General features: G+C 36.1%; 1 protein-coding gene across 2 annotated transcripts in view; it reads right to left on the minus strand.

Moving 5' to 3' along the window:
- Positions 1-7,776: 7,776 nt before the first annotated feature.
- NBN (nibrin) overlaps positions 7,777-22,704 on the minus strand; it is a 28,820-nt gene continuing 13,892 nt past the window's right edge. For both annotated transcript variants that reach the window (XM_052787071.1, XM_052787072.1), the window contains 8 exons: positions 21,775-21,875; positions 19,401-19,542; positions 18,688-18,951; positions 17,930-18,404; positions 14,203-14,358; positions 13,082-13,195; positions 11,997-12,046; positions 7,777-8,720 (listed from right to left, as the gene is read on the minus strand). In XM_052787071.1, coding sequence (XP_052643031.1) covers positions 8,690-8,720; positions 11,997-12,046; positions 13,082-13,195; positions 14,203-14,358; positions 17,930-18,404; positions 18,688-18,951; positions 19,401-19,542; positions 21,775-21,875 — 1,333 coding nt within the window. In that variant the 3' untranslated portion in view covers positions 7,777-8,689. The remainder of the gene's footprint in view (positions 8,721-11,996; positions 12,047-13,081; positions 13,196-14,202; positions 14,359-17,929; positions 18,405-18,687; positions 18,952-19,400; positions 19,543-21,774; positions 21,876-22,704) is intronic.

The raw sequence follows: 22,704 nt of genomic DNA on the forward strand, positions 1-22,704 counted from the left end.
ATCTGTGCTGTGATTAAATTACTTCAGTTTTGTGTCAATATAAATGTCCGAATACAACATACCGTGGCATGTAACTGATTTTTCATTTGTCATGTGAAACATTTAAAATGCCAACAAAACAAAGGAAGCAATTTACTTAAACAGTTATTTTGCAAAAAGGGGGAAAAAGCTTCAAACAGCCAAATCTCTAGCTTCAGCTGCTGCAGCTACTTACAAGCTGTGTGTGTTGTAGTTAAATTTGTAGCAGAGATTTTTGTCCTGTTATTACACAGGTATCTTTACTGCAGTATTACAGCACCTTGAGGTTCAACTGTTTTTGTTTTGGGTGTTTTTGTGTTTGTTTTTTTTTTTTCTAATCAATCTTGCCAGTATTTTTGAGATTAAAAAATCACATGTGAGACCCCTTAGTTGGGTAGAGAAATTTTCTTAGTGGTCATGTTTATTAAGCCAGTATAAAACCACTTTTTTTCAACCAAGTCTTTACTAAAAAATCATCCTGTTTCTTCTAGGAATTGCTAGGTTTAAAGTTGTAGCTGGACTTCCTCACTTTTGAGTTTCTGGGTTTGAGAGAAATTTCTGTTTCTCTCCTCTTTGGTATTTTGAGAGAATAAGAGATGTAAAAATTCAAGCTTTGCCTTAGGGATAGTTTTACCTAAAGCATTGTATCATACTTACTGCATTTATTGTGGATTAGATGTTGGCACTGAATAGTTGTCTTTTGGGGAAATACTTTGTTTCTCAGATTTAAAAAAAACCCCAAACATTTGAATTTCCTGTATGTTATAATAGTTCCCAGAAGGGAGACTGTTTGCTTCTTTCAGTGAGAAAGATAAGCTTTTAAACGTTACAGATTTTAAAAGGATGCTTACTACTTAAGCTTTATTACTAAAATACAGACAGGAAGAATGTAATTTTTAGCTAAAGGAATTTAATTTGGATTTACAGAATTTGTAAAGGTATGTTAACGCATACTGTGTATTTTCTCATAGGCTAGTGGGAAAATGTCTCTTACGTTTGGGTTTCGTTCTTAATGCTTAATGTGTCTCCTAGCTAAGTTATTGCCAAGATTATTTTAAGTAGTATCCAGCATTGAACTGGGACTAAGAATTGTCATAGTAGCTTTCCCTAACAATCTGACTCCTATGTGATTATTTAACAATGGGTGCTTGTTAATGAAGGTACCCGATGGGGCAGTAGGAAGCAGCACAGCCTTTCTTTTGGTTTCCAGTAGATGATTGATTTCTGCTTAAAACATTTTCCACAAAAGAGTAAGGCTAAGTTTTACCCCAGTGAGTAAACACAGAAATCCTTTCTGCAGGTAATCCAGAGAGAGTGGTGACAATAACATCGGATTCTTCTCTCTCTCTCTCAGGAAATTGCATTGCCTTGGGCTAGCAGCCTGGGCTTGCCAGTCAATGCATGGAAAGAGTATAGCTACACATTGAGTAAGGGACACCAAAGTGCGTCCCACAGCTGTAGGTCCCTAGTCCTCAGCATGTAGGGAATTGTTGGGGTATACTGTACTTTCCTTTTGGCCTGGTGAGTGTAGGCACCTTTTTTTTAATAATTAATTTCATAGAGTGATGGTTGCATAATGAAAAATACTAATTTTGTAGAAGGAGGTGGCTGTTTCTTTCTCTCACAGCTCAAGAACTGTGAAAAGAAGGCGAGAGCCAGAAAGCCAGAGCACTTATTCAAAGCTGGAGGAAACAATAAATTAAGACTCAAACTTTGAGGCAGGCCTGACCTGCATATCCAGTTGCAAGGAAGAAAAGGCCATTTTTAGGCCAACTACACGAGAGAGAAAGAAAGGGTGTAAAATTTGCAAACTTCTCATGAGTCCTCACTAATAACAAGCAATGACCAGTGAGGAACAATGGAAGGAAAGCAGCAAAGAATCTGAGCAATATGAACTGCAAACCTATGGGTGCTGAAGTGAATCCATGCAATGCTGATAGGCTGGTGGTCTCCCATCCTCCTGTGTCAGATCTGCACACTGCAACTTCAGAGCTCTGTCCTGGAGCTGTTTGTTAGACTAACATGTTGCCATATATTTTTAATTGGTTATTAACTGAAGTTACACTGAAGTGCAACACATACCTATGAACTACAAGTAACTAGGGCTGGATCAGTAAGGTGGTGGCCAAGAGACGAGACTTGGTTCCTCTGGTACCATGTTTTCTACTTCTGAGAAAGCAAGCAGGTATTTTCATGTAATAGTGGAATCTATGCTTAACAGTGCTATCTCCCAAACATTTCTAAACAGTGAGAGGTAGCAGACATATGCCTTAAAGGCAGCGGATTATTCAATTTCATTATCATCCATATAGTAATGACTTAATTTTGAAGAAGTTATGGAACAAAAAAAATGCTAAAAGGTTTATACTGTTACATTTTAATTTAGATAATATTTTAGAACCTTACAATAACAATGTTCTGTCATCATTCTGGATTATTTTTTAAGGTGAGAGCAGGAGGGGAGCACAGTAACTCAACTGGATGCAAAAGCTTTTTGGACATTTACTTTCCCCTTTTTGCCCTTGCCCAACCTGAAAGAAAAGTCATGCTTTGTTTGAAATAATCATAATACCTGATTCTATTTAGCAGAAACAATGGAAGCTAAAACATTCTTTCACAGAGAAAGGAAAGCTTTGGTGACATAAGGGGCACAAATTTGAAGCAAGGATATTGAATTATAAACAGCTCTTTTTCTGAAAAAGACCGTATTTGGGGGAATATGGTACACTTAGGGTGTTTCAGTTTAGCTAATTTTTGAAGCTTGAATTACACAAGGAATTGTGAGGTTAAGGATGAATTTGGTGTAAGGAACAAGGATTATGGGGAAAGAAAGCATTTATAGTATAATTTATTAATTATAGTGAAGCTAAGCACTAGTTTAAAGATGGCTTTGTCTTTGCAGACACTAGAACATTTCAGCTCAAGCAATGCTGAACTTGAGATCACATTACACCTGTCTGCATGCTAGGTGATTTTCTAACAACAAAAATTTTCTACTTATAGGGTATATTAAGCCAACTCTTAAAACCTATTACTCATCAAAACCAGGAAAAAGGCTATACATCATATTTGTAGCTCTCCTATCCTTTTGAAATGACTTGTTCTGGAGACGACTAAGTTAGTTAATCTAATTTGCACTTTCCTCCTCCGTCTCTTCATCCTGAGATCACTGACAGTGTGTCAGCCTACACTGGATGTTTCAGTAAACTAAAATTCAGCTTCCTGTTCCTGGACACCCTCTGTAGACTTACATACAAGCATAAAGAAAATGAACAGCTAGGTTTGTTATGTATTCACAAAATATTATGGAATCCTGACATTTTTAGGTTCTTTTTTAACTACGTTTATGAAGAAAAAAATAGTTGTCCACCAATACAAAGCTAGAGACAAGGCCATCAAAGAGATTTGATACAGTACCAGGGGATACTCTGAGGAGAAAGAAATGGTTCATTTTTCAACCGTTTGGATTCGAGGACCAGCTTCTACGTGAACACAGTTATTGCTGTTCAAGAACTGATCCTGCTACCTTACATCTACCTGGCACAATTTGGAAAGTCAGTACTGCGATCTTGCTCATTTCTCTGTTAGGCCTAGTATGCTGGTTGTGGAATTCCAGTTCTAAATGAGATAAAGGCTTATAGTCATCTACCTAGATGTTTGTTCATGCATGATCCAACCAGACTTGGAGATATATGTAAATGTCATTTCTGTATCATGCCTCAGCTTTCTGCTTTTGCTGGAGTATACCCTTTTTTTAGATGAGCAATGTAAACGTGTACAGAACATCTGCAGTTAGCTGAAATTTATTCTCCTTTGGAGCTGCAAGCAACTTGTGAGCAAAACCTCAGCTTTGATTAGATGATAAACTACCTGAGGTTTGCATGCTAAGCTTGTTTTATCTTCATGTGTGAAAACTGATGACGGGCTGAAGTTTACAGGAGTAATATTAAAACCGTTTCAAGTAGTAGCCAATTATTTTGGTTTGGAGAAGTGGGGAACTCTTCGAGCCAATGGAAAAAACAAACTGGGGAGGAAGAGGCATTCAGAGAGCTGTAGTGTTCAGAAACAAGGAAAAGGTGTTGGTTTGCATGGATCTGGTGCTGTAGCCCGTGCTTGAGAGAGATTCTGATAGTCAAAGCTGGGGCAGAAGACTAAAGCAAGTGGCAGGGAAAGTCACTAGTTAGGGAGATCTGCCTACAATTTTTATAACTATGTCACTGGAATGTGGTGATAGTGGTTATCAAAACACTGTAAGAGGAGGAGTGAGGAATAATGGTAAGGAAGACGGTTCAGGTTTTGCCACGTTTGGCTTAAGTTTTAAGGAGATACCAGAACACAATTAGAATTTGGAATCAAACACCAGCTGTGGCCAAATGTGACTGAAGCTAGATTCAAGAAATGGAACACAGCAAGAGAAGGGCTAGTTTTATGGGAAGGGAGAAAAGACAGGGTAAGAATAAGGACTGAGAAATCACCTGTACAAAATGGACTGGCAATAGGAGAGCTGGGAGGGGGTTAGAGGTAGGTCTATAGCAGAGACTTCAGCTACTGTCTCAGTTACAAACTGATGTTTCCTGGTAAACGTGTGGAATAGAGCCTCTCAGACGCATCAGGACTGGAGGTAATGAAGGGGGCTTAGCACTCTGCAGGAAGCCGATGGGGAGGTCAGTGGGCAGAGGAAACTGAAGCTGACTGCAAACACACTTTCAGCATAAAGGAACTGGTGCAATGACACGGGAGAGGCCAGCCCTGCTGCACCAGCTCCCCCATTCTAGGAGAAGATAGAGAGTAAGGGTAGGAGAAAAACAGGTAGACTCACAGATGTGAATGGACAGAAACAGAAAACAAACTTCAACAGTGGGAACATTTTGGTAGTCTTGCCAAAAAAGGCAGTAGCTTCCCCAGCTGATGAAGGAAAGATGGGAAGTCAGCCGAAACTGGTGCGAATTAAACTGAAAATTAAGCATGTTGTTCCTGCAGGGATACAGCACCCATCTGCTAGTTTATTGGTGCATGGATTAATTCAATCTGCTTTAAACTGTGTTCAGCTAAACTGCTGAATGCAAGACTGTATTTTAAAAGCCTTGCTAATAAAAAGTATATTTAGTTTATGTATTGTGTGCATCTTCTTCCTGTAAGCACTGTGAACAAATACATGCTATAAAAAAAACAATCCAAACAAACCCTCAGACAAACTTTGTGTTACACAGAAAAATGCAAGAAACAAGATCTGAAGTTTCTACTTAGATGTATTTTTAGGTGAAGAGCATAATTTTGTCAAAAAGGTGGGTATGCTTGCAGATTGTGGTTTGAGGCAGATGAAAGAAACCTTAGATGTCACATCTGAGTTACTGAACTTTTTTTAACCTTCTGATGAATATCAATAGCACACAAGTTCTCTCAGAAAACTGGTGAACTGAATGTTGAAACCACAGGGCACAAGCCCCACAGAATGAAAATGGAGCATGCAGCAAAAGTTCTGCAGAACGCAAACTTAATGCCCTTGCTTGTGCTCACAGCTTTTGCTTTACCTATAAAACTGCCTTTATCACAACCCAGAGTTTTCCTATTTCTACCCTTGATTCTCTAACCCCATCCTGCTCGGCAGGGGGGAGCACATGAGCAGCTGCATGGCGCTTAGCTGCCTACTGGGGTTAGCCCACAACAGTACGTTTTACAAAATAGACATCAGATCATTAATGTAATAGTTCCAGGGGTAAGGCAATACGGATACAGTTTATTGTATATTCAGGCTCCCAAGACTTGGATCATGTAATCATGTCCTTTATCATCTACCTCAGAAACTTCACTAACAAAAGGCCCAAACCAGTAAGCCAACAAGCATGTTTCCTCTGATGTCTGGAGCTGAATATCATGACAAAAGTATGCTAAAATGGAAGGAAAGCTTCAGTATTATGAATAGGATTTATTACAGGAACTTGGAGTTAGAATTCAAGCCATGGGTAAGGGGTAGAAGTTTAGATGTCCAAGCTTCTTTCTTAATGCAAGCATAACTTCATGTTGAACAGCAAAAGGCTCAGGTTCGCTAATCTACAGGCTTCTCATCAACCAGACAGCAGATGCAACTGAATTAGAAACCAAACTATCACCTATTGGACACCCTCAATTTGGACCCAAACCAGGAACACACTGGGTGTATCTTTAGCCAAGTGTTGATCCTGACTTTTTTTTCCTTGGCACCACTGTGGGAATCCCCACAATGCCCTTCCCTCTCAAGAGCAGAGCTGCCTGTGAAAGACTGCAAAGAAATCCGATGATGATGTTGGAAGTGTTGATACAGAGAAGACATCTCAAGACCTATAAATCAATCTCCAAGTGTTTGTGGGTGCTCTCCCAGTCACAGGGTGGGTGAGTCCATAAGTCTTAGGTCACTAAGTAACTAAAAGTATTGAAGCTGCTAAATTCAACTGCCTGGGGAACTGGATTTGAAGAGCCCCCCAGGTCATATAATGTGAATAGAAGAGTGGTCTCAGATGTGCCACCAGGGTTGCTTGAACCCTAGCAGACTGCAGTCTGAGCAACAAAGGATTCAGCATTTACGTTCTCATAGAAGGCCCCTGTACATTGTATCTTTTGAGAATTTCTAAGGTGAAATGACAAGTTCTATTTTTTACGACTGTAAACACAACCTTTCTGAAGGGTCTTGTCCATTGATATTCTGCTATCCAAGCTATTTGCTTGAATTTAGTAACAGCAATCAAAAGGTCATCCTCAGCAGTCTACAAGAGCTACCCTGTTGGACCACTGGGTCTTCAACAGGAAAACCTGGAGATTCTCACTGTGACAGTAGAAAAACTCACCTGAGGGTGCAACAAACAGCAGTCAGTACATCTCCTCCAGCAAGTATTTAAAACCGTTCTTCAGTGGTTGAAAAGTATTTGGTAGACAAGATTTGATGTGCCCTGATGCAAGTTACAATACCAAAACTCTCACAGCTATTGCTGAACTCGGAGGTATTGGTCTTGCACTTTGTGTATCACTCTGGACATCCCTGACCAAGGGATCAAGAGGATGCCACAGATCTCACAATGCTGTTCTTCAAATCTGATACACAACAGAGTGGCTTGAAACAGCTCAGCTCATCTTGCTTGCATGTTCTGAGCTCTTGCCAGAGGAAGTAGTTTTATTAAGGAGTACTTAAATTCAATTACATCAACCAGATTACTTCCTCACACACCATCCTGCCTCTTGAAACAGCATGCAATGGAGCTACTGTCCATCTTCCTCTGTATGTGATGGCTTCGTACAGCTGAGCAGAAAGTCTGAAAGGCTTTTTTCACTGTAGTTCCATGGGAATCCCTCAAATCCAAATTCTCAGATCACTAAGATGATCTCTCCTAACCCAAAAATGGGTAGCTATTTCATAGCTTTCACTTGATACAGATGATGGAATTATTTTGAAGGGCACATTTTTACATAGTGATTGCAAAATTTAAAGGCATGAGAGAAAGAAGTGGGTCAAATAATTTAAAATCCCAAATTGGAGTGCAGTAACTCTTTAAGACTTTCTCTGGCTTGGAAGTAGCTTTTAACAAATGGACATTCAAACTGATTTAAAGCTGCAAATGAAAATATGTTTAGGCAAGAGAAAAAAAGCTGGGTTCCCCCTGCCCCGCCGTCCTTGAATCCTGGAAGCTATCAAATTCAGTCTTCTCCCCCTCTAACTTGAATCTCGTTACAAATAAAAATAGAGTATGAGACATCATTATATCAGAATTTACACTTCTGAGCAATGTACAAGGATAACTTCTCATTTAATACTATAGGAAAGTACACAGACTCTCATAATCTGACGGTTCTCATCGTGCAGCTTTTGGGCTTTCTGTATACATCTTTTGTTCTTAAACAGTGAAACACAGCTTTCTTCTGTTTGCAAAGGAAACGAAATATGCAGAAAAAGAAACTGCAATTTTCTCTCTCCCTTCCCAAGAAACCAAAATTAAAATGCTTGTTGCTCCTGCAAAATTTTTTTGTATCTTTTTCTGAGTTTGTAAGAGTGCTTCTAGTCTAACTGTTGGCTGTTAAAACAAATTTTGAAGACATAATAGGGTAAAAAAATCACTGAATTTTAGAATTTAAACATTCATTTCAAATCTGCCATCACACAAAATTGGTGGCTGACTAAAAATAATTTGATGTCACCAACTTCAAAAATAGGAAGAAGCTTGACCATGTTGATATTAAATACTTCTTGTTTACTCAGAGAGCAAACTTTAAATTTGTATAACTTGTTTATAAAGTCTTCAAAAATCTCCACCTCAAGACAAAATTAACAATATACAAAAATCTAATTAACAAAGCCTTTCTGAAAAGAAAAAAGCCTGATGCTAGCTTCCTTTTTTTCCCAAAATAGTACTGATAAGCAAAGACTAGAAATAAACAGCCTAAAATGAAATCCTAAGTATCTATGGTATTTTACCAATCATTACTCTGAAGCAAACTATGTTAAAGGTCTTGAAAATGTGCAATCTTTAAGCACCAGGCAGTGAAAGAAACTTTTCTTTAATAAAAGCAAGACTTAAAAACAAGTCTTACAATAACAGACAGCTCAAATGTTCATATGTAGGTATATATTACACACTGTAACCAGCAAACCTAAGGAACAGAAAGCAGTTTTTGCTAGAGAATCACTGTAAATTCAGGTCACATTTTATCTTCTCCTTTTCACATTAGGATCATACCTGCAACAAAAAAGAAAATTTGTCACAAATAATGAAAACTTTATGATATTCAAAGTTAATGTTATGTAAATAGCTTTATTATATATTCATAACAAGGGATTGGTCAGTGTTCAGTCCTTTCCAACTGCACTTCTATAGTTAACTACATTGCTACAATTTGACTGAAGCTAGAACCTGTGCATGAACTAGGGATAACCTTTACTAAAATTTTGACTGACTTCCTAGCTACTTAAAAATCTTTAAATCTGATGCATGAACAAGTTTTTCCAAGCCTTTAATGTCCCAACATTAAGGTCCTTACTAAAAAACCACCACAACAACAGGGGAGGGGAAAGGGGTACTGTGTATTCACAGCAATGACAATATTTGGCCACAACTCATTCAGACAAAACCCTTCTGCTGCTTCCCACTCCCACATAAAGCAGTTCCTTGCCTTACCTTCCCCTTTATACAGCTTCTGATTGATTTTCAGTAATTTAGATGTACTTTCTGGATATACTAAATAGTTACCTGATCTACTGCAATATGCTTATAGTTTGTCTCTGCTTGACACTGCTATCCCTTGGCCTTCTCTTTCTCTCCATTTGTGTTTCATCTCCCAAAATCCTGTGTCACTTCTTTGAAATTCTGATGTGTTTTGTATTCATGTATGAATAACTTATGGACACAACTGAATGATCAGGCAGTTTTACTTCCACAAATTCTGCTCTCGTTCATCAAGACTTTTTTTTGCTTAGACAGGAAAATGTGACAACTTGTGAGCCAGGTTACATCACCACGTAACTAGATAGGTATTAGAAGTCACTGCTGTTGCTATACAAGTCAGATTTCTGGCAAAAATGAAATGTGTAACCTTTGAAAGAAATGTTCTATTATTAACTGTTAATGAACAGAGCAAACTGTTAATGCAGTAAGACTTTCTGAATGCTCTTACACATGCTGATATGCGGTATCATGTTTCTTTGATAGTAATTTGGACAAAAACATCCTTCTTTACCATACACATTTTTCTACCAAAATGCACAATTTTTAGTGTTTGTCAAACACACGGCAGGTGAGAAGTCAAACATTGGTTGCTTGTTCCTTCACATAAAAATTAAGAAAATAATGAAATCTTTGCTAAACAAAATGAGATCCTTATATAAAATCTCAAAGTATTTCTTTGAATTCATTGCTATAGCATTGTAACACATTAGTTCTAACATTTAAGTATGTCCTGGACACCAAATCCTATTTGGGGGGTGGTGGGAGGAGGAAGACGGGGGGAAAGATAGCAGATAGGAGAAGGGAATGATACATGATGGAAACCTGCCATCAGGACACCAACAGCTTCAACACTGTCTGTGACTTTCTATGGAGATGCTGCCACTGACAGTCATAAACACCTTTTTCAGTAGTCTCCCCCACCTCACCTCCAGCCATTTTCCATGTTAAATGAAGCCTGGATGATGTTTCCCAGACAGAAAGAAATCAAACAACATTATCAGAGAAAGGAAACCGTACAGTGCCTTCAGCCTGAAATGGAAAAAGGACTACAGGGATTCCACAACTGTGAGTGAACGCACAAAGAAACAAAAGACCTTGCTGGGAACAGGGAGCGAAGGATACAAAGGGCTATTACTGAACATAATCCATTTATCTGCAGTCTTAGCAGATAGTATGATATGCCTTCCCTTCCCCCTCTATCTCAGTATGTACTCAGCTGTAGTTGAGGGCACAGCTTTTCCTTCTAGCTCACCTTTACCTTGGGAGTAGTGCATGATTCTTTCTAATGGCATCTTCAAATGCAATTTCCATTGGAAATTGCAGCTCTTAACATTAGCATTATGCCAAGTAGTTTTACTCAGGATTAAGGACAAAATTAAAAGTAGGTTACAAACTGCTAAACATTAAATTGTGTGTTTTAGTATTTTTGACTGTGGAAATTTCTTTAAGTACAACTATCCTAAATAAATTGGAGTTGAGGTAAGAACTTTTCTAAGCATGAATGCATGTGAATTATCTAAGTTTCCACTGCTGTGTTTTGAAAGGCTGAAAATTAATCAACATATTTTGAACCAGTTAATATTCCAGCACAGCAATCAAGCTGCAACATGTTTTTATACATGTCTTCATAATTGACATATATTTAAAGGCTGTATTGCAGGTGTAAAAACTGGATGAAACTTGGCTAAGAACTTTTTTTAATTAGAAAGTGGTTATTGTTAAATTAGGATTGCAGCTGAAAGTAACTGGACAGGATATCAATTGAATAGGACGATTCTCTCTTTAAAAGAGAGATTAGGGAAAGTGGTAGACAACTGAAATTGTTGAAGTTATTGAAAGAAAACTGCTGAAATGGGCTGTGTTTTAGTGGCAAATGTAATGAGTTATGGCAAAAAGCAATGGCAAACAGCCAAGGTGAACCTGGACCTACCAAAGAAATCTCTCAAACTCCTGTGACATAAGCACTGATTAAGACAGAATTAATGACTTCACTACACTGTCAAGAGCATAGAATGATCAGTGTGAAAATGCCGCCTCAGTCTGAAAACTGGAAAGATGGTTAAGGCATTGAGGAAGTTTCTAACAAGTAAAAAAAAAAAAAAAAAAAAAGGTATGAGCTCTTTCACTGTGAATGGGTTTGAAAGCAGCTTAAGGTCTCAAAGATAAGGGACACTTGAAGGGCCATACTGAAGGATTTACTTAGGTTTGTGGTTTGTTTGGGTTTTTTTTAATTTTTGTTTTAAATTCTGGGCATCACTACTTCAAAGATCAAAAAAAAAGAAAGAAGTCCTGCCAAACACTTTTTCACAGAAGTAGTATTCTGTTGCTTTAGCTCCCTCAAGTGACTCGGCACAGGGACAGAGAAGTGCCATGGCCAGAATGAAAAAGTGGCAAACCCCATCACTTCTTCTTCGCAGTTCGGATGACTGACTTAATTGTAAGATCAAAAAACTTCATTAGGCTCTAGCAAACACTAATGTTGAAAAGCCTGACCCCAGAATCTCTTCTGGAGCTTGTGAACAATCAAGCTTGTGCATATGAGCCAGGAAATAGCAAAACTTTTGTTTGAGACTGTTATTAAAAAATTGTAGCAAGTCTGAATGAAATTGAAAGTTTAAGGCATAAAAAATTTGAGAGAAGTTGAGTCATTTTGGGTATATTCCATACATGGGAATACATGGAATTTTGAAAAGAATCGTCAAAGTAGTCTTTTCCAAAAATTGGAATTTGTCCAAAAAAAAGATGTGACGCAAAAAATACACATTTTCTAAGTACAAACATAAAACTTACCTAAAGAGATCATCAGCAAGCGATTCTTCTCTTGCATGTCGGTTCTGTTCCTGAGAAAGTAAGTTTATTCAATATTTGATGTTAAGGATGAAGCTAATGAACAATGACGAAGAACAATATATTCCTGCACTAACACAGCTTTTCCTGAAGAAATAAGTTTTCTTTAAGTACTCCATTCAGTGCTTATTCACATTAGATAATATATTTCACTACTCAAGTTTGGCTACTGCTACCAACTAATGGAATGGATTAGTTTGTGCAAGATATCAATTTTGGTCAGAAATATGCTTTTTGTTTTTTAAGCATCATTATAGGAATAGGGAGATTTTTATCTGATTATTGGTGTGTAAAGGGAATTTTAATTAGCGTTATCTATACCCAGGGATTAAAAAACAAAGAAGATAAAGTGTTGAAGTAATGGGGTCTTGATCAGGCTGTGGAAACATAGTATGACCCATCAGCAAGTATTTTTAAAGAAACTATTGGCAAATGAAAGTGCTAGAGAACTGCTGTGATAAAATATAATATTGTTTAAAACTTTTACATACAAAGGTGAAGATTTTTACAATAGAAAAAAACATTTAATTTATTCTTACTGTATCTCTTCAGTATACTCCAACAGAATTTTACTCAGGTATTTTCTGTTCTGTTCAAGAGTAGAATATCAATTGTACTGTGTAACAAACAATTTGAACACAGCTTACCATATCGAAGTTCTCCTAGCTCCCTGTCACATTTTTAGAAGTCACAAGTTTCCATAATGGTTATTTTGCTTATTTAAAAAGAAAAAAATCATTCTCTTTTAGGTTATCGATTTTGTTTTAAATCAATACTTCTGATTATATAAATGTTGCATGTAAAATGAATTCAAATACTCAGCAAAAAGATGAGCCTTACCACTGACCTCTGACTTTCAGTAACTTTGCTAATGTGTATGTTCCTATGAGCATATGTGGACAGCTAATTGGCTGAGCTTTTATTTTAAAAATAAAATTCTGAAGTATTTCAGTAATGACCACAGGTTGGTATGACCACTTACGTAAGTCAAGCTTTTGTTTGATCATCTTTAAGAAATAATTCCTTACCTCCATTTCTTGCCTTAACCAGTCTTCTAGCTCTGAATTCTTTTTAGCATGGTGAGCAATCAAATCTGATCCTCCAATAATGTATGGAAGTTGTCCCGCCCCTGGATAAGCTACCTATCAGACAATAAATTCTTACAATTACAATACAAGGTAAGCACACTGCAAGTAAAAGGTCTGTTTTAACAAATTCAGAAAGTCTATTCAGATAGCACAGAAGAAAGTGCTATCTTTGAATAACATTTGTCAAAGATCATATTTAAGACATTGAAGTGAAAAAAAAAAATTTAAAGAGAGCTATTAACTCCCTCCTTTTACCAAAACAAAACAAAAAAAATCTGACAAGTTACACATGCTAAATAAATCTAACAGTACATTAAAAGGAGTTTGAAAACATTATGAACTGATTTTTACTGATAATACTATTTTATCATCAGAATGCATAAGCATCTATCACAAAATGGTGGAAAAGATACTATCAGAAATTTAAAATGTTATCTGAGAGTATACTCCCAGAAAGCTGGAAGTTGCATTATGTGATTCACGCTCTCTACATAATATTTTACTGAAATCCATTTCTAGTAATCTTATACCATATATATATTTTTTATTTTTAATATGAAGTGGTATTTTTACATTGAACACAGAATCTTCTTGAAATTATCTTCAGGACCCAAGCAAGCAATAACCTTACTTTTATAAGATACTAGATTTAGTTCTATTTAGAAATCTAAGATTTAGTAGATAAAATGCAAGATTCTGAATCAGCATATGCTTTATACGTAGGTCTTTGGAGAAGTCAAATTGCTAGCTTTTGGAGGTACAACCGGAAGTTATGGTAGACATCACTTAACAACTTATTCTAAGTAACAGCTTGGAATAGAGAGTACAAGTATATTTAAATAATCTAGCACAAACAGCCTTTGTCAGCCTGGTACTTCTTCAGTCAATTTAGCAAAATATTTGTTAACAGTATAATATGGTATTTAAATTGTTTTTTTCTGTAGTTACTATCAGTTTAAAAAAGAAAATCTTTCATTACATATTTTCACAATCTTAAGGCAATACACTTTTTAGTATTTTTAAATAGTGCCATCTTGTGAGCATTTCAAATACACACTAACCTTTTTGAACATTTTGAAATTTTTCTTTCCCCCATAGCTGGTATTTCCAGTAAGCTGACTGTTCTGTCTCGGATGGCTGACAACCAACGATCTAAACTCAGTCAACAGAAGTCTGCTAGGAAGATTGCTGGAGTCATCTTGCAGTTCATTGTGGTTCTTATGTAGGAAGAAAAAGGAAGGAGTACTTCAAGTGTATAAACAGACATACAGCGTATCTAACAGTATAAACTTCAGCAAAAAAAATTATGAACACAGTTGAAGCTAAAGTTAGGATTACAGAAGGGCAAGGGGAAGCAGCAGCAGTGCTAGAAGCCAAGAAGATGGATGTACTTCTCAGCCTCCTATTATACTACCAATAGAGCTGGGAGCTCAGTAAATTTGTTTCTCTCATATTTAAATCTGTTGAAAAGATAGGATCATTAAGAACTGCAGTATTAATAATGAAGTCAGTGTACCTCATTTCACTAGGATTTTACTTCAAAATAAAACTTCAAGTAAGAATTTTTTTTTTTTTTTAATTTAGCTAATACCTAAGAATTACTTCTCTTCTCCACCTTGCCTCTTACCTGGACTAATTTAATCAAGTATGCTTACTCTAATGGAAACTCCAACTAACTCGATGGAAGACAAAGCTGAATGTCTTCAGCTCAGTTCTAGCCTACAAATTTACCATTTAGGCCAACTTTAGGGCTGTAAGCTGGATCTGATCAATGAAGCAACTTTTTCTTGTACGTGAGAATGCTCATATGCCATCAAGTTTGCATGCACACTTTGCTGCTTGGGGCTAGATCTATGTGAATTAAAAAGGAAGTCTGGGTGCAGGACAAGTTCACAAGTAACATTAAACTATCTTCGTGGACAGCTCCAGCCCAGATGCAGTACAGTTGTTTTATAGCAAAGTATAAACTAAAAGTCCCTTAATCAGAGCTGACCCTGCCCTCTGGTATGCTTCCCTTTTCTTGGACTGTTTTCTGTACATATGTGAAAAGGTTTTACAAAAGCTTTTATCCTGCCCCCATTCTTGACTGGCTACAGTCTCCTTTGTCTCTTCAGAATCTTTCCATTTCAGTTTCATTTAGCTTCGTCTCCTTTTCCTCTGCCTCCCCTCCTTCCTTCATTCATCTCACCTATAACAAAGTTAGGACACTATTTACTGTTAATCAGTGTATGTTAATCTGTTTTCTCAATGGTCCATCTCTTCCATTCTAGTTGTGATCTCCTTAGACCAGAGAAGGAAATGACATTCTTGTCTGGTCTTTAAGCAGTAACCTAACAAAAACACCAGTACAAGTATTAACTGGATTGAAGGGTTAATACAATTACAATAGGTTTCTGTAGTTTCAGTCATCTTAAGTATTCATCCAAATGCCATTACAAAAGCATGCAGATGAACTACAGTTCGCTCCATCTTTTCACAATCAGTAATTTGGACTGTACTATTCAAATTTACAGGGGATTATTTTAAGGAGTACAATCTTCAGAACCTGCTTTACTCTGAAAAAGGATCCAGGAATACTATGTTCTTAAAAGCAAAATTTTGATGCATTTTCTTAATGCTTCTCAAAGTTTGCTGTTCAAACTTATAATGAACTGGCTTCTTACCAAGACTGGTGACTCTTGCCTGATCTCACTTTTCATTTCTGAAGTTAGAACAGATCCAAGTACCTCTTTTTTCTATTTGACTAAAGATTATTTAAAATGTAACACAGAAATTAAATTCAATGCAAATTTAATTACCTAAAATGTTTTCTGCTCTTTACAGTGGAATAAGCATTTTCAAATCAATTTAAATATTTAGACAGAAAAGAAACTGCACTGTACTTTTAAGTTTTTATGAGTTTATGTACACTGTAACAATTGTTGGGGTTTTTTTCCTATTTAAAAAAAAAATCACTATTATTTTCTCACGTTTTTTTTCTTATACCATTAGCAAGTTTTGTCCATGTGTACAATCTTCAAAGACCTGCCAAGTTCTGGAAAGTAACCGTAAAAGCTTTCAAATTTAAAAGGTAGCATTTTCAATTTCCTATGTTAAGTGCACATGTGTGCAGAAAGGACATTTCATTACTAGGATAGGAAAGTATTCTGCAGGTTGCTTTCCTCCTACCGTTTAAAACCAGATTTGCCTTTCATAAATTATTTTCAGTGGTTGAAAAATATCATATCAGCTTTATGCACCCTGTAGTTTTTGAGTCAATTACTCACATTCTCTGTCTTGCCAGATACACGAGGTGCATCTACACTTAAAGAAAACAGGTAACAAATATGCCTGTGAAGCTCTATCATGAAATCTCCTTCCTATTCCACTGGAAATACAATTTACATGAATAAAATAGGTCACTATTAATTAAACTATTAGAAGACTGTTTGTCAGCAAAAATCTTTAAGTGGCCATCTGATAAAGTAACAGTTTAGTTATGCGTAAGAATTTGTTTTCCTTCATGATCTTGACAAGAAGTTAGACTAGAAAAACTTCCCAGGCCATCATAAAATTCAAGACTATTCCAAGGAGCCATTTTAGTCTCTCAGTACAGTCAGACCTGGTAGAAAGCACCTCCTCAAGAGCAAGAAACAAAGATTCTCTATAATTGTAAGACTTACTTGTCTTTTAAAATTTGCTTGTCAGTTAACACCAAAAAAATACCATTATAACAAAGTTCAAAATTCACACTTTGCCAGAAGCAAGTTCCAGTAAAGTATCAAGAGAAGACTGTTAAGCTGGTCTGAGCTAAGGATGCACTGACAATTACGAATTCTCATCCGATAAAAGGTATCCTGCAAATTCCAGTTACTCAATCATACATTCAAACTTTATTATTACAGCATTTAAACACTTCCTACACTGTAGAACAACTGACTGAACAGTAAGCTTTAATATACATGTATTTTTTAAATAGACAATAATTAAACCTGTTCCTTCCCTCTTATTCCCCTCTGCATTTTTCATAGTTACTTTGCTAGAGGTCTCAACATTGTTTTCCTCTACAAACCTGCTTTTGGTTTTTTTTCAACAAAGTGCTACTGTTAGCTCAAAACGCATTGTTTTTTTTCATTTCTCTTAGAAAATTGCCTTATTCTCAAAAACAAAACCAGAGAAATAATCAAGAAAACTAATCACAAGCTGTTGTTTTGGGCTTTTGTTGGTTTTAGTTTTGGGTTTTTTAAGAAGACATTAGTGATTTGAATTGCCTCATACAGGAATTTTAATAATCTTTCACATGACATCTAGAGATTCTTACTTTAAAGATGTTGGACACTACTGTGGTATTCAACAGAAGAGAGCAACTAAACATTTCTTCAGAAAATTCATTACATAAAGATAATATAATTGAGTATTATTTTAGTATAAGTATCAACATTATAATTAACACAACAATATACAATATGAGAAGTTTTTCTTGGGCCAGGGATATATTCTGCTGTTCTACCTACAGTACTTCAAGCAAAAAGAGAGGAAAACTTTCAGAATACAAGCAGCTTTCAAGTCACAAAGAAACAATGTTCCGAAGAATGAAAAAACATTTAGATAGGTGTAACACTGCAATGTTCACATGTAACAGACAAATCATGTCAATTTTAGTTCAGAGTGATTTGAGAGGTTTAAGCAAACTAACTTTACGAGGCCACTTTCTGCACGCAGGCAGCCTCATCCTTAAAGGACCTATCTGCAACCTTCTAACACAGCTCTAAATTTCAAGATTAGGCACATGAGAAGAATATAACTTACCAATATTTTATTCTCCTCTCTCTGCTTTACATTTGCTTCTTGAATCCTGCTTTCTTTGGCTTCCAAACATCTTTTTTTTTGTGTATTTCCTTGAGCTTCCTGGTCATGATCTGCCACTTGTTCTTCCCAGTCTAGGTCTCTGCTTCCAAACACAATTTCTAGTGTCGCTGTATCTTCAGGTAAATCATTCAACTCCTTTCTCTTCTTTGGTACATGCTTTTCACTAGAAGTAGCTTTAGTGTCTGTTTTATCACTTGCTAGTTTGCTACTTTCCCTCATAAGCTTTATACCTGTGTCTGCTAATGCAAAATTTGGGTTTGGGTCCAGGATGTTATTTTCCTTTTGATGCTGTTGTGCTTCACTCTTCCACACTGATGAAGCTGTGGATTCAATGGGCTTGGAAACAGGCAATGACCTCTCCTCCAGTTTTGCTAGCTTGGGTACAGATGTTTCTTCTCCTTCTTCAGCTCTTTCCCTTAGCCAGAAAATAATTACAAAAGAAAGAAATTACAAAAACATTTCTGAATATGACTGGCTGCATCCACAACATAACAGCTTCCTGGGGTTTTTGTGACTGCATTATGAAATTTGAATATAAGTACCCTCGAGGAAAAGCTTGCCATTCTAGGAAGCTGACCTAAAATTACCTTTTTAAGTATGTTTTGAATTAAATGTACATCCCTTAAGTTAAAATTATTTTCCAGAAACGGCATCAACATAACAATAAGGCAAGTAATGTCAAGAACATTTCAACATACCTTTTTCTAGCTACCTGGAAGTAATTTGTAATTGAGTTAGACTGGTGACGTGAAGCGCACTCACTAGGTTTACCAGCTTCTGAAATTTCAGATGGCGAGACAGGATGACTTTTTTGACTAAACCCAGATGTTCTGTTCACTCTAGATATCGATGTTCCTGCATTTATGGTGCCACTTGTGCTAAGGTTTTTCTTCACAGCGGTTATATCTTGGAAAGCTATTTTGCCTCGTCCATCCATCTGGGGAGTATCCTCTATCTCCATACTACATTAGAGAGAAAAAAATATGAAGAGAACACACAAGAAGTTACCACAGAGATACACTGTAGAATATCACTTTTTAAAAAAAGCTGTACTTGTACTTTGAACATATTTATAAACAATGTACGTGTGCTAAAAACAAACTGTAAAATCTGCTATGATAAATAATATTTTTATAATTATGAAATGGCTTGAAAATTTGTAATAGTTAAGACAGTCTTATCAGATATACAGTATCTACATTTGTATTTGAGTCACACAAGTCCTATGTGATGTTTTTAGTTATCTACCACTCAAAAGCAGAAATAGCACTGCAGACAAGTGCAGCAATTTAGTAAGTGCCATATCTAACACTGTATATCTTTGTTCACAGCAATGATACAGTTCCTCTGCCACAAAAGATTGCTTTACTTGCAAGTATTAGCTTAGAAACTATTTCCATGAATACTTTACCATGTCTGCTCTTCTATTTCTGTATCAGCTACATGTACTGTGCTGTGATCTGCAGCAGTTAGCATTATGGTTTCATCCACAGCCAGACTCTGAGAAATAGCTCGCCCTGCAGCAGCTGATGCAGGAGTACTTTTAGTTAGAGCTGCAAGATTAACAAAAGAGAAGAATTAAAAGGTTATTATCAAATCTGTGTTTCTTTGCACGTGTTATCACACATCGGTAACTGATCAGGTGAGATTTTTGTAAAATTGTCTTAAAGCAATTTTAATCAAAAAATTAAGCAGATTTATTAATTTAAAAAACTGAAAGAAACAGTTCTAAAGGACCATATTCTGGGATTCAGTTTTAGTTAAACATTCCACTTAATTAAGTCATGGAATTTTACTTAAATAAAAATGAAGCATATGGGAAATCATATATTAATATGGACATAATGTAATCAATAAATCATGCAACACTTATTTTATGCAAAACCTTCAAGAGCACAAAATTCCTTACATTTACTGCTTTATTATGATCTCTAACATGTGCTTATTATATTTGGGATTATGTCTACTAATACAGAACCAATATTTGCTATCAAAAAAACTTAGAATAAATGTCTTCTACAGCCAATTTCTCATAATACCCATAGTGAGGGGATTGCCTTAAAACATCATTTGCTGCTATTTACTCACATTATTTCTCTGTAAAACAGAAAGAAGAGCATATACAACATCTTTCATATTGTCTGCCCTTTCACTTGTCCTTGTCTTCACATACTTATGTCTCCTCCAAGTCAAAGGATACTAACATTTACTATTTTAACATATGTCTCATCGAGCTTCTAGGTACATTTTCTTTTTAATTACTACTCATCTCTCAGCCCTTTACATTCTTCCTGCATCTCATTCTAATTGAGACTATGATGACAGTATTATCCTTTCAGATAACCCGTTCTTTATATATTCATTCATTAATTTTTTTCTTCCACTGTAACCTGTAGAGGAATAACCCATAGACACACCTAGGGTCTCCTACTCCAGCAACTACATATTATATACATTGCTATTTGTTGTTCTGAGACAAGATCAGAGGAAGAAGTCTTGTTTACAATCCCTTTGATTTTCAACACACACAGAAGTTTTTATAACTCCCAAACAATAGCATTTGTTCCTTCTTAGCAAATAAACTGTAAGCATAGCTACCTTTAAAAGCCTGATAACACAGTCCGTTTACCTAATTGAATCATTCAGACTGGAAATAAGAATCAGCATGTCAGAATCAGATTTGTTCAGATGTCTGCAGGGTCAATATCTTTAAATTTAATCTGAGAATTAATTTATTTTGTATTGTTTTCTAAACTAACTGGATAGACAACAGATCATACACAAGTTATTCATACAAGAATACCAGTCAACCAAAATATTTTTCAGAGCTCTGCCAGTGCTGCATGTGTATCTTTCTCTCTTCAAAATACATTTTTGACTAAGTAATGTTCCTGTAAAGTAAAGACAAACCTATGGGGTTTTTGTTTGATTTTTTTAAGAATTTGTAGGATTTTCTACCCAATACAGCACTTTGTAGAACTGAATAGAACCTAGAATTATACACATAACTCTGACAATTTTGTAGAAACAAAATATAGACTAACAATTTTGGAAGAGCCATGAAAAGAGAATCAGACAAACAAAACCTCTTTCTGTCTCTCAAATTTTTATTACTCCTGTATTAGCACATACAAGTCAAGTTTCAAGTCGAGATTTGGAATGTCCACCCCCAAACTATTACTTTAGCAAATGTGGCAATCATGTCTCATTGTTTTTACTTCTTACGTCAAGATTATGTTTGGTTTTGAACTAAGTGGGGTGTGGTTGAACTTTCCTAAAGCAAATTCCTTTTTGTGCAAAAAAAAAACCAAAAAAACCTAGTCTTTACAAATTAATTCTGTCCTTATTCTCTCAATTTCTAACATTCATCTTTTACCTCCCTATTACCCTAGTCTTTTCATAAAAGATAGAATAGCATGGAATTCAAACTACCACATCCATACTAATTCAGTGGCCACTAAAATGCGAACTTCAGAAGCTTGTTTTCAAGTACCTTTCCTTTAAAGATCAATGTACTATGTGTCTGCTTTTTATGCTAATTTTAGATCTGCTACTTTTTTATTTACATCTCAGAGTCATATAATTTTCATTGCAGTTTATTGCAAGACCATTAAAAACCCATTATCTCTGCAGACTTGTATATGTTTTTCATACAGTGTCATTCTGTTTAGTGGTCTTGAAAAACAAAACAAAAGAACTTGAACATTAGCAGTTGATGCCCCTGTACAAAAAGCAATACTGCCTCTTTAATGCTGTTAACTTATTACTACCCTTGTTCCAATTACCTTTATTACTTGGCTGCTTTTGAGGGTTGCAGTATTTTTCTGTAGACATGAAGATAACTGCCAATCCAATTTCTGCCTCGGGAATAGCCCTGAGATCCTTGCTGTTAATATACAAATAAAATAAAGACAAAAAAATAAAAAATGTTTCTCAATACAGATTCAAATATGAATAGGCAAATGGGCACAGATATGACAAAGTACAAAATGTTCCATTCCTCCTTTCAAGAAACATCAGTCTACACTACAATTTTTCACAATACAGTAAGTCAACATAATTATCCATCATTATACCCACGTCTTATACATATGAACTTCCACACTTCCTGCTGCTGTAGCTGTTGCCCTAAAAGCTGATTCGTTACCCTGTGTGCAATATACCAATCTCACACAGGAGAGGTACTACTTTTTATTCAGGTCTGGGTGCTCAGTGGACTTTCCACAACTCAAGCACACCAGATTTATGAGGTGTATCTTTTATACAGTAACAATTGCATATAATTTATTAAACTACTCCTACCTAGTACATATTCAAACTATCTAATGCATATGCATAGGCTTATATAACCACAACACATCAAATGCCTTCTCCGCATGCGTGGGAGTCTCGGGTGGTCTTTGGTGGTCATCTCGGGAGGTATTCCCTCCTCACTTTGACCGCTAAGTAACTCTGTGCCAGGTCAATGGTTCGTTTTCCTGCCAAGAGGGACGTATCATCAATCAGGAAGAATAGAAAGGGTCAGAATGACCTTGGCTACTTCTGTAGGTATTATTAAAATTGTTTGAAGTTGAAAATTATTAACTAACTTAAAACAGGATTTTCTAATCTGCAACAGGATTTTCTATATCTGACATCATAGCCACTGCCTAGTCACAGTAATCTGGCCAATGCATCTCTCCCTACCCAATTTCTGGGCATTTAACCACCTGTGC

Source organism: Harpia harpyja, chromosome 5, assembly GCF_026419915.1.
Source record: "Harpia harpyja isolate bHarHar1 chromosome 5, bHarHar1 primary haplotype, whole genome shotgun sequence".
NCBI lineage: Eukaryota > Metazoa > Chordata > Aves > Accipitriformes > Accipitridae > Harpia > Harpia harpyja.